This window comes from Brienomyrus brachyistius, unplaced genomic scaffold (assembly GCF_023856365.1).
Source record: "Brienomyrus brachyistius isolate T26 unplaced genomic scaffold, BBRACH_0.4 scaffold37, whole genome shotgun sequence".
Classification (NCBI taxonomy): Eukaryota; Metazoa; Chordata; class Actinopteri; order Osteoglossiformes; family Mormyridae; genus Brienomyrus; species Brienomyrus brachyistius.
Window position 1 is genome coordinate 16,111 of NW_026042312.1, and position 13,076 is coordinate 29,186.

Genomic DNA, 13,076 nt, shown 5'->3' on the forward strand with positions numbered 1-13,076 from the left:
CGTTCTGTCTGACGGGGGCATAACCAGACCTTTCACAGTGGGGTGGGGGTGGCAAGGCTGCCTGGGCACCTGCCTGTTCTGTCTGATGGGGGAAAAACCAGACCTTTTACAGTGAGGTGGGGGTGGCAAGGCTGCCTGGGCACCTGCCCATTCTGTCTGACGGGGGCATAACCAAACCTTTTACAGTGGGGTGGGGGTGGCAAGGGTGTCTGGGCACCTGCCTATTCTGTCCGACGAGGGAGTAACCGGACCTTTTACAGTGGGGTGGGGGTGGCAAGGCTGCCTGGGTGATTGCCCGTTCTGTCTGACGGGGGCACAACCAGACCTTTTCAATGGGGTGGGGGTGGCAAGGCTGCCTGGGCACCTGCCCGTTCTGTCTGACAGGGGCATAACCAAACCTTTTACAGTGGGGTGGGGGTGGCAAGGGTGTCTGGGCATCTGCCTATTCTGTCCGACGGGGGAGTAACCAGACCTTTTACCATGGGGTTGGGGGTGGCAAGGCTGCCTGGGCACCCGCCTGTATTGTCCAACGGGGGAGCAACCAGACTTATTACTGGGGGGTGGGGGGTGTTAATTATTTAACAAAACAAATTTCATTATTTATCGAAATATATTAATAATAATTTTATTTACTTTAATCCACTGAAGCAGGATAGTAACAGGACATAATTATATTTTCCATTTTTTTTTCGGTCTTATGTCTCTAGTTAAATGATTATTATACACATTGATTGAGTGTCATTGTGTCAGTTATGTTCAGCTGCAGTAATACAGTGAATTTAACTTAATACAGCAGACTGTGGTTTCATTATGTTACTCAGTTATGCTTTGGGTGACGCTGAAGCAGGACATTAATAGGACAGAACAGAAAGCCTTTATTGTCACTGTACAGGGAGGGAATACTGTAAATGGACATAAATATATAATATATAAAATGTACATATACAGGAGAAGGGGATACCCCCCCCAATCAGGATTACATTTAATTACATTTTAGTCAGAGAGATAAACTATTAAAACTATATTTTTCATGTTATTCAGCTCACTGAACACAGTCATTTATTTTTTGTCAAACATACAAAAGTCTTAGGCCGTCCAAAGAAATGTTTAAAGCTGTTTATCTGGGTAGCAAGTGTACTTTGGCTTAGAACAAAATTCACAATTTAACATTAGAACGTGTGCAAATTCAGAGTAACACAATAAAAACTAGTAATAATTTCTTCTGTTTTCTAAAAAGTTACTGATATCTAGTTGGATGGCTAGATGAACACCAGTTCAGTTCCCAAACTTCTCCTCAGGGGCACCTCAGCCGTTCCACGATTTTGTTAAATTTCACCAACAGCTCAATTAAATAATTAAATATATCAGTTTAAAATGTCAGTGAGAGATTGACTAGCTGTATGAGGTCTGCTAGTGGCCAAGTCAAAAAATACATGGCTGCACTGGACGGTCGCTGCAAATACTGGGATGATTTTAGCAGAGGTTCTGAAATGGCGAAGCTGACACACTGTGACAGGCATCATATCATAGTTTTACACCAACAGGAGGATAATCTAAACATCATTTTCTTTGCCTGCCTAAGACATTTGCACAGTTCTGTACATTTCAGAGTAAAAAGGATTATAAAGGTTAAAAAGCAGAGATTTTACCTTTTTGCAGGAGAACCAGCAACACGTCACAGTGACACTGAGGAGTTTATAAAAACCAAAAACCCTGGATAGAGGGACTCAGTGAATGAGGAGGTGAATCTGTGCAGGGGGGTCAGTCCATCAGAGGAGACTCTGTAGAAGGACAGAGCACCAGCCCCCCAGTCCAGATACACTCCTACTCTGCGGGAGCCCGAGGGCTCTGTGGGTATGAGAGTCTCTTTATTATTGTGCCAGACAGAGTAACTGTCAGTATAACAGTACAGACTCCATGACTTGTCATTGTATCCAAGCCCACAGTCCCTCTCTCCTTTCCTCTCGATCCCTTTATAAGTCACTCCTATCCAGGCTGCATCTCCATCCCACTCAGTCTCCCAGTAACAGCGGCCAGTCAGACTCTCTCTGCACAGAACTTGGGGCGGCTGTCAAATCTCTCTGGATGATCAGGATATGGCTGCTTTGCCCCCCATGTCACCTTCCTCTTCCCCCCTGACAGAGACAGGCGTCTATGTGCTGTGTTGGGGTCCAGCGTCAGCTGGCAGGAGTCTGTAGGCAGGAGGAAGAGCCATTAATCCCATCAGGCAGCCTGTACTTTATGTTTCTGTACGATATAAAAACAGCACAGCTTCCCCTAACGAAGCGGGAACTGAAGTTTATGAAACATAAGGAGGGCGCGCAAACGGCGGCGGGAAGAGCCGCCAAAATGGGGCGCGAGCTAAACTAACAGCTTAATTAATTTAATTAAAAAATGACAAAGCAGCGACATTCATTAGACATATTCATCACAAGCATATTTACCACAAAACGGCACCAGAGATCAATACTAAAGTCAGTGTCTTTCCTTCTAACCGCTAATTCCGGTGTTCTGTCAAAACATGCTACCCATTGAATTGTGCTACTTAGCGGATCTGCGCATGCGCAGTCCCACAAGTTTGCACTCTGTTTCCACGCCCATGAATCCGTGCTACCTTGGTGCTGAGACTTCGGTTTAAAAAGGTGAGTTTAAACCGTTTTTTTTTGCTTAATTTGACCGAAACATTTGAATTTCTGCTAAACTGTTGTGAATGAGCCTTAAGGTTGAGTGAAATAAAAACTTAGTGAAGAAAATTATAGTGGAAAAGCTTTATTGCGATCCAACCAACAATTCCCTGACAGCCCACGGATCCGCAGACCGAAACTGGTTTAGGCTCCCAAATTTAAACACCTACGTTTACATCTTTTTTTGTAAACTTGAATATCTTGTGGTTATCATATGTGTGCAGCGCTATTCAGTGCACAGTGTGGTTCATACGTAAATGCTTACGCACGTGATGACATATGCGATCAGCTACCTTTTGATTAAATGTATGATAATGCTAATAAAAACGAACAGCTCTTCTAATAACATTGAATGTCCACAGAGTAGTTTTTCAATAATTTCGGTCAGCATTTATTAACTTTACACAAACGTTAGTAACAATAAGTGCGAATGAACTCCTAACTAATTTCTGCGCCATTACCCTGGTGAAAAGGTTTACCGTATGAATAATAAAGCAATTTACCTTTTAGTGTAAATATGAAATAGTGACGAAATGGTAGCCACCTAATACTCAATGCACAGTTAGAAAATGAATACTATCTTGGTACTATTGTGTTAAATTTTTCAAGTGTGTGTGTGTGTATGTATGTGTATATATAGTAATAATAAAATTCGTTATTTGTGTGTGTAACTTTTATTTCTCATCTCTTAGCTATGGAGGAAAGGTGGGCAGAACTATTTAACTTTCTGTCTCTGGGTACATACCCATGTGGATACAATAAATCCCAGAAACTAAACCTTAGGAGGTATGCTTCCAAATTCACATTGAAGGGTGAGTATCTGCAATAGATTCAAATGTAGCTGGTGTCTTGGTGAAATAGCTCAATAATGATGTTAGTTTCTGAATTAATGTTAATTGCAGAAGGAGAGCTCTTCTATGGCAGAAGAAAAGTCATTAAGACGAAAGAAGATGCAAGAAAGCTCTTCAAAGAATTTCACTCTTCTCCAATGGGGGGGCATTCAGGCATCCTGAAAACGCGCAATGCAATGTCCTCTAGATTTTATTGGCTTGGCATGACCATTGATATTGACCGCTGGGTATGAGTTTTCATTTGTTTTGTCTTATATAATTGTGGATGCTGTATCAATATATTAAGACTTGATTTCTTAAAGGTCTTGGAATGTGACATGTGCCAGAAGGTTGGAAAACCTTTGACTGCTACACAGCCATTTCGGCGCATGCGGCTCGAAAATGGCCATCAATAACAGAATATTTAAGTAATATTATTACATGTTTAAAGTGATATTTAATAAACATTTGGACCTGGATTCTGATATAAACGATTATTCCGGCACAGATCGTGCATCATAAAAAGCAGGAAGGTTCTCATTAATTCAGAAAAAAATTGCACTGAAAAACTGGATTATTATCTCATTAATTCGGAAAAACAGAATTAATTTTAAGCAGATGAATGCAATACGCTTCCATAGAGAACCGCTTACCGCGCGCGTGACTGTAGATGCTGCGCCGCTGCCGCGAGGCGTGAGCCCCGCATCTCGCGCACGCGGCCGCTCTAATCTGTTAACATGAGCGTCGAAATGAAATTTGATATTTTCCGCCGCACATCCAGTGTGTCCCGGGCGCAAATTTCTTTTAGCACCGCGGATCTACATCGACTTGTGCTGCCTGTTTCTTCTACCTAAAGCAGGGGTGTCCAAATCCAGTCCTGGGGGGCCGGTGCCCTGTGTAGCAAAGTTCTTTCCCTGTTCCACCATAAATGATTCAGCTCAAGAGCTGTGTGGTTATTAGCACAAGGAGATGAATCAGGTGTGTTAAATGAGGGGAAACCCAAAAATGTGCAGGACTCTGACCCTCCAGGACTGGATTTGGGCTCCCCTGGTTTAAGGGATTCAGTGACCAATCAGTAATATTCTCTCATGAATATTAATGAATGTTCCAGAACCACCCTGTAAAAATGCAAATTCACATTTTGCACTTGAGGAGAGAGTTCGGTCTCACTGCCTACAGGTGCCTCCTTAGGACAATACTAACGAATCTCACACAGAAAACACATACACTCACGGCATCCGCAAAAAGAACAAATGCAAAGGATTCTTTTTTTGTGAAATTAAAGATGTATAACTAATTCATAATATATGTAACCATCCTACACTCCCACACAAACACCAAGATAATACAAGCAACTACAAAGCATTTGTAAAAAATATTTTTAAAAACGATTAAATGAATTGATAATGTTTTTGGTGATGATTCTGATTTTTTGTTTCGCGTTTGGATGTTGTCTAAAATGACATGAAACTCACCTAAACACAAACATGGAAATCCATCTACACACAGTGCAAAAAGCCACACTCATCACAACAACTGTGTGAATACAACCATAACATAGTATTAATGGTATTATTAATAAAAACATGCAAAGACACTTACATTTCTGTAAGCCTGGTCTGGTCCTGCACTCTCCACCGTGATCCACACTATAGGAGAAGCAGAATGACATAGTACTACTGCTGTATCCATTTATTTATTGGTGCCTCTTCTTCACATACATGCATAAGTATCTGTAGCGTGTCAGACACACACTCTGTACTCACTTCAGCTTCTCCAGTTTACGGCTGGGATCCTCCAGTACAGCAGAGAGCAGCTTCACTCCTGAGTCTCCTGGGTGATTGTAGCTCAGGTCCAGCTCTCTCAGGTGTGAGGGGTTTGACGCCAGAGCTGAAGCCAGGGAAGAACAGCCTTCTTCTGTGACTCTACAGCCTGACAGCCTGCAGAGAGACAGACAAAAACTCCCTAATAAATAAGATCACCTCACCAATACAATCATTACTTTTAAGCAAAAGTGACTCCTCTAATAAATATTTCAATAATCACGTAAAATTAACATCTTTTGAACATTTTATAAGAACTTATACTTCTCAGAACAAGAACCAGATCCAGTTGATATAGAATCATTTAAAAATAATCTAGACTTGCCCATATTAACCAATGAAACAGCAGATGCCCTTGATGTCAGAGGTGGAGATTTCAGGTCCAGAGAGTACAAATCCAGACCAAGATTTTGTTTCAACCAACCAGATGAATATAAAGAGTCACAGTCACAGAGACTCAACTGGTTTGTTGAAACAAAATCTTGGTCTGGATTTGTACTCCCTACACCTGAAATCTCCACCTCTGCTTGATGCCCCATTAACATCAGAAGATCTCCATAAGGTCCTCAACCAAATGCCTAACAACCAATCGCCAGACCGGATGGTTACCCTGCAGAAATCTATACACATTTTTGGGACATATTATCTCCACTCTTCAATAGACTGGTAAGATAAATTAAACATGCATCACAAATCCCATCAAACATGAGCGCAGCGGCCATTACAGTGTTATTGAGACCTGATGAAGACCCAACACAATCCTCCATTTACCCGCCACTCTCACAAATGAATACAGACTTGAAAATCATTACAAAAGCTCTTGCCAATCAGTTACAGACAGTCATTCCTACTATAATCCATCCTGATCAGACAGATTTCATCAAGACAAGACATGCCTCGGACAACATCCATAGATTATTTAATTTAGTCAATACTGCTCAGCATACCCATACTAAAACCATGATTACATCATTAGATGCAGAAACGGCATCTGACAGTCAGGTGGACATTCCTCTTTAATACATTGCATAGATTTGGCTTCGGAGAGTCGTTCACCCACTGGGTTAAAATACTGTACATCTCAGCCAAAGCTGCAGTGTCACAGATGGGATCACATCACCTGCATTCACACTCCGACGGGGAAGACGGCCTGCATGTCCACTCTCTCCTTCACTGTTTGCCATCTTCATAGAAACAATTGTGGCAGCAATACAACAGAACAGTGAAATAAATGGAATTCATACTATTAAGTCAACACAAAATTAATCTCTCTGCAGATGATATCTTGCTGTTTTTACGAAACCCTCAATATATGAAATTTTAATTTTATTAATACCTTTTCAAAATATATCAAAGTACACAATAAACTGGAAAAAAACCAATAATATTCTCACTGTCTGAAGATGCCTGGGAATCAGCTGATCAGGATGGTCCATTTCACACTGGAAATATCCGGTACTTGGGTATCTACATCTCCTACAGGCTGTCAGACTTGGTTTCCCTCAACTACACCTCCTTATTCAAAACAATAGATGAGTCTCCCACTTGAATCAATAAAAATAAAATTACTCGTCCAGAATAATTTCAGAAAAATTCTTTCAAACTCTTAACTCCTTAATGTCACATTTTTGCTGGAAAAACAAAAGCGCAACATCAAACATTCCACATTACAGAAAAAAAAATCTCAAGGTGGATTACAAGCTCATTTTTCTTAATTATTACTTAGCAAATCAACTGCAAGACTTAACTAAATGGTCACACTACAGCAGTAACAGCAGCTCATGGTTACAGCAGGAGCAGCTGTACTGTAAAAATCTCAGACATGCAGACTTACTCAAAATGTCATTAAAGAAACAAAACTGCTTTAACAACACAGTGCTGCCATTTCCACAGCACTGACAGCACAGAGGAAAGCCATTAAAATCACTAACTGTACTCTCAGACCCTGTAAATACACGCCAATCGGGAATAATCTGGACTTCCTACTTCACAATATCACTATTCACTATCACTCACGGGAACAGAAAGGGATTACACATCTCCACCTCCTTTTCAGTAACAGTCATTTCATGACATTCGAAGACTTAATCCATAAATACGAGTTGAGAATATACAATTTTTCTAATATTTACTAACTGAATCCAGCATCAAAACCAAAATGGACCTCACACATAATACACTGAATCCTCTTCAGATGAGACAACATTCTGCAACTTAAAAATAAAAATAAACCTCTAGAATATAAAATCCACCATCTGCGACAGACACATTGATATTTGTACCAAAAATTAATTGGAATAAGGACCTTATCTTTTCCCCCAGCTCTGATTTCTGGATGGACGTCTGCAACAACAAATTCATAGTGACAAATACTGGCCTTCAGTTCAGTACAAAGTAATTCACATAAAACATGTGACTCAATATAAAAAGTAGTCAGTACTGATACCTGCTCACAGTGTACAATGGGTGTCACAGATAATTATCTGCATGCTCTGTGGGCCTGTATACCTGCTCACAGTGCACCGTGGGTGTCACAGATAATTATCTGCATGCTCTGTGGGCCTGTATACCTGCTCATAGTCCACCATGGGTGTCACAGGTAATTACTGTATGTTCACTATAGGTGAAAGATCTGGACTGCAGACAGGCCAATTCAGCACCCGGACTCTTCTGCCACGAAGCCATGCTGTTGTAATATCTGCAGTATGTGGTAATGTTTGCATTGTCCTGCTGAAATACACAAGGCCTTCCCTGAAACAGACGTCCTCTGGAGGGGAGCATGTGTTGCTCTAAAACCTTTATATACCTTTCAGCATTCAGAGTTCCTTCCAAAACATGCAAGCTGCCCATACCGTATGCACTTATGCATCCCCATACCATCAGAGATGCTGGCTTCTGAACTGAACGCTGATAACACGCTGGAAGGTCTCCCTCCTCTTTAGCCCGGAGGACACGGTGCCCTTCATTACCAACAAGAATGTCACATTTGGGCTCGTCTGACCACAGAACACTTTCCCACTTTGAAACAGTCCATTTCAAATGAGTCTTGGCCCACAGGACACGACGGCGCTTCTGGACCATGTTCAGATATGGCTTCCTTTTTGCATGATAGAGCTTTAGCTGGCATCTGCAGATGGCACGGCGGATTGTGTTTACCGACTGTGCTATTTGGAAGTATTCCTGGGCCCATTTAGTAATGTCATTGACACAATCATGCCGATGAGTGACGCAGAGTCGTCTGAGGGCCCGAAGACCACGGGCATCCAATACAGGTCTTCGGCCTTGTCCCTTACGCACAGAGATATCTCCAGTTTCTCTCAATTTTTTTGATAGATGATGAGATTTGCAAAACCTTTGCAATTTCACGTTGAGGAACATTGTTTTTAAAGTATTCCTAAAGTAGTTTAAAGTAATCTTTTTATTCACTCTTACACAGATTGGAGAGCCTCTGTCCATCTTTACTTCTGAGAGACTCTGCATCTCTGACATCCCTTTTAATGCTAATCAGGTTACAGACCTGATATCATTTAAGTTAATTAGTTGCTAGATGTTCTCCCAGCTGAATTTTTTTAAACTTTCTTGATTTTTCAGCCATTTGTTGTCCCTATACCGACTTTTTTGGGACATGTAGCAGGCATCAAATTTGAAATGAGTTCATTAACTGGATAAAGGTGTACAATTTCCCAGTTTGAACATTTGTTATATTATCTATGTTCTGTTGTGAATAAAATGTAGGCTCATGTGATTTGAAAGTGTTTTGTTATTTCATTCAAATTTAATGAACTTTTCTGGAATTCTGGTTGTTTGTATGTTTGCTGGGGGCGGCATGGTAGTGCAGTGGTTAGCACTGTTGCCTCACACCTCTGGGACCTGGGTTCGAGTCCCTGCCTGGGTCACACGTGTGTGGAGTTTGCGTGTTCTCCCCATGTTGTCATTTTGCTAAATTGCATGTGTGAGTGACTGGTGTGTGAGTGTGCCCTGCGATGGGTTGGTCCCCCATCCTGGGTTGTTCCCTGACTCGTGCCCATTGCTTCCGGGATTGGCTCCGGACCCCCTGCGACCCAATAGGATAAGCGGTGTTTTTCCCCATTGATATCTAATGTGTTTTCAAAGTGTTCCTTTAATTTTTTTGAGCAGTGAAGCAGTGATAATTTTTTATTTACTAATTTCTTTTTGACAGTTACAGCTCCTATCATCCACAACCATCATATATAAATACAATCCTGTCTTTATTTATTTCCTTTCCTGCGTTTTTCTCCTTTTCTTTTCCTCTCCCCTCTACGACTCACATTAAATACTGACTTTACTCGCCCCCCAGTCCTGCCACTTCCACTAGCCCCTAGTTTGGGGGAGTGGTTCTTTTCCTATGTACCTCTGGGTGGGGCAGGTCACCTAGTACACTGGGGGTGGGGTGTCACAGACACTCTCACACACGCGTACCCTGCCGCAGACACTCTCACACACGCGTACCCAGCCGCAGACACTCTCACACACACGTACCCTGCCGCAGACACTCTCACACACGCGTACCCTGCCGCAGACACTCTCACACACGCGTACCCTGCCGCAGACACTCTCACACACGCGTACCCTGCCGCAGACACTCTCAGACACGCGTACCCTGTCGCAGACACTCTCACACACGCGTACCCTGCCGCAGACACTCTCACACACGTACCCTGTCGCAGACACTCTCACACACGCGTACCCTGTCCCAGACAATCTCACACACAGGCACCCTGCCGCAGACACTCTCACACACACGTACCCTGTCCCAGACAATCTCACACACACGCACCCTGTCGCAGATACTCTCACACACACGTACCCTGTCGCAGACACCCTCACACACACGTACCCTGCCGCAGACATTCTCACACACACGTACCCTGCCGCAGACACTCTCACACACACGAACCCTGTCGCAGACAATCTCACACACACGTACCCTGCCGCAGACACTCTCACACACACGTACCCTGCCGCAGACACTTTCACACACGTACCCTGTCGCAGACACTCTCACACACGCGCACCCTGTCGCAGACACTCTCACACACGCGCACCCTGTCGCAGACACTCTCACACACGCGTACCCTGTCGCAGACACTCTCACACACGCGTACCCTGTCGCAGACACTCTCACACACAAGTACCCTGTCGCAGACACTCTCACACACACGCACCCTGTCGCAGACACTCTCACACACACGTACCCTGTCGCAGACACTCTCACACACACGTACCCTGCCGCAGACATTCTCACACACACGTACCCTGCCGCAGACACTCTCACACACACGAACCCTGTCGCAGACAATCTCACACACACGTACCCTGCCGCAGACACTCTCACACACACGTACCCTGCCGCAGACACTTTCACACACGTACCCTGTCGCAGACACTCTCACACACGCGCACCCTGTCGCAGACACTCTCACACACGCGCACCCTGTCGCAGACACTCTCACACACGCGTACCCTGTCGCAGACACTCTCACACACGCGTACCCTGTCGCAGACACTCTCACACACGCGTACCCTGTCGCAGACACTCTCACACACGCGTACCCTTTCGCAGACACTCTCACACACACGTACCCTGTCCCAGACACTCTCATACACACGTATCCTGCCGCAGACACTCTAACACACACGTACCCTGCCGCAGACACTCTCACACACGTACCCTTCCGCAGACACTCTCACACACGCGTACCCTGTCACAGACACTCTCACACACGCGTACCCTGTCACAGACACTCTCACACACGCGTACCCTGTCACAGACACTCTCACACGCGTACCCTGTCACAGACACTCTCACACACACGTACCCTGCCGCAGACACTCTCACACACGTACCCTGCCGCAGACACTCTCACACACACGTACCCTGTCGCAGACATTCTCACACACACGTACCCTGTCGCAGACATTCTCACACACACGCACCCTGCCGCAGACACTCTCACACACGCGCACCCTGTCGCAGACACTCTCACACACGCGCACCCTGTCGCAGACACTCTCACAAACGCGTACCCTGTCGCAGACACTCTCACACACGCGTACCCTGTCGCAGACACTCTCACACACGCGTACCCTGCCGCAGACACTCTCACACACGTACCCTTCCGCAGACACTCTCACACACGCGTACCCTGTCGCAGACACTCTCACACACGCGTACCCTGTCGCAGACACTCTCACACACGCGTACCCTTCCGCAGACACTCTCACACACGCGTACCCTGTCACAGACACTCTCACACACGCGTACCCTGTCGCAGACACTCTCACACACGCGTACCCTGTCGCAGACGTTCTCACACACACGTATCCTGCCGCAGACACTCTCACACACGTACCCTGCCGCAGACACTCTCACACACGTACCCTGTCGCAGACACTCTCACACACACGTACCCTGTCGCAGACATTCTCACACACACGTACCCTGTCGCAGACATTCTCACACACACGTACCCTGCCGCAGACACTCTCACACACGCGCACCCTGTCGCAGACACTCTCACACACGCGTACCCTGTAGCAGACATTCTCACACACGCGTACCCTGTCGCAGACACTCTCACACACAAGTACCCTGTCGCAGACACTCTCACACACACGTACCCTGTCGCAGACACTCTCACACACACGTACCCTTTCGCAGACACTCTCACACACACGTACCCTGTCCCAGACACTCTCATACACACGTATCCTGCCGCAGACACTCTAACACACACGTACCCTGCCGCAGACACTCTCACACACGTACCCTTCCGCAGACACTCTCACACACGCGTACCCTGTCACAGACACTCTCACACACGCGTACCCTGCCACAGACACTCTCACACACGCGTACCCTGTCACAGACACTCTCACACACGCGTACCCTGCCACAGTCACTCTCACACACGCGTACCCTTCCACAGACAATCACACACGCGTACCCTGTCACAGACACTCTCACACGCGTACCCTGTCACAGACACTCTCACACACACGTACCCTGCCGCAGACACTCTCACACACGTACCCTGTCGCAGACACTCTCACACACACGTACCCTGTCGCAGACATTCTCACACACACGTACCCTGTCGCAGACACTCTCACACACGCGTACCCTGTCACAGACACTCTCACACACGCGTACCCTGTCACAGACACTCTCACACACGCGTACCCTGCCACAGACACTCTCACACACGCGTACCCTGCCACAGACACTCTCACACACACGTACCCTGCCGCAGACACTCTCACACACGCGCACCCTGTCGCAGACACTCTCACACACGCGTACCCTGTCGCAGACACTCTCACACACGCGTACCCTGTCGCAGACACTCTCACACACGCGTACCCTTCCGCAGACACTCTCACACACGCGTACCCTGTCACAGACACTCTCACACACGCGTACCCTGTCACAGACACTCTCACACACGCGTACCCTGTCGCAGACACTCTCACACACGCGTACCCTGTCGCAGACACTCTCACACATGCGTACCCTGCCGCAGACACTCTCACACACGTACTCTTCCGCAGACACTCTCACACACGCGTACCCTGTCACAGACACTCTCACACACGCGTACCCTGCCACAGACACTCTCACACACGCGTACCCTGCCACAGTCACTCTCACACACGCGTACCCTTCCACAGACACTCACACATGCGTACCCTGTCACAGACACTCTCACACACGCGTA

At 45.8% G+C, this 13,076-nt stretch overlaps 2 protein-coding genes across 4 annotated transcripts in view; both read right to left on the bottom strand.

Annotated features, from left to right (window-relative positions):
- Positions 1-855: 855 nt before the first annotated feature.
- Positions 856-13,076, bottom strand: part of LOC125722255 (stonustoxin subunit beta-like) — a gene marked incomplete at its 5' end in the record, with an annotated part of 198,601 nt that continues 186,380 nt past the window's right edge. Inside the window, one exon of the mRNA XM_048998469.1 lies at positions 856-1,649. The remainder of the gene's footprint in view (positions 1,650-13,076) is intronic.
- The window catches only part of LOC125722236 (NACHT, LRR and PYD domains-containing protein 12-like), a 57,465-nt gene continuing 45,244 nt past the window's right edge, over positions 856-13,076 (bottom strand). For all 3 annotated transcript variants that reach the window (XM_048998417.1, XM_048998419.1, XM_048998418.1), the window contains 3 exons: positions 5,281-5,454; positions 5,117-5,163; positions 856-2,192 (listed from right to left, as the gene is read on the bottom strand). In XM_048998417.1, coding sequence (XP_048854374.1) covers positions 2,038-2,192; positions 5,117-5,163; positions 5,281-5,454 — 376 coding nt within the window. In that variant the 3' untranslated portion in view covers positions 856-2,037. The remainder of the gene's footprint in view (positions 2,193-5,116; positions 5,164-5,280; positions 5,455-13,076) is intronic.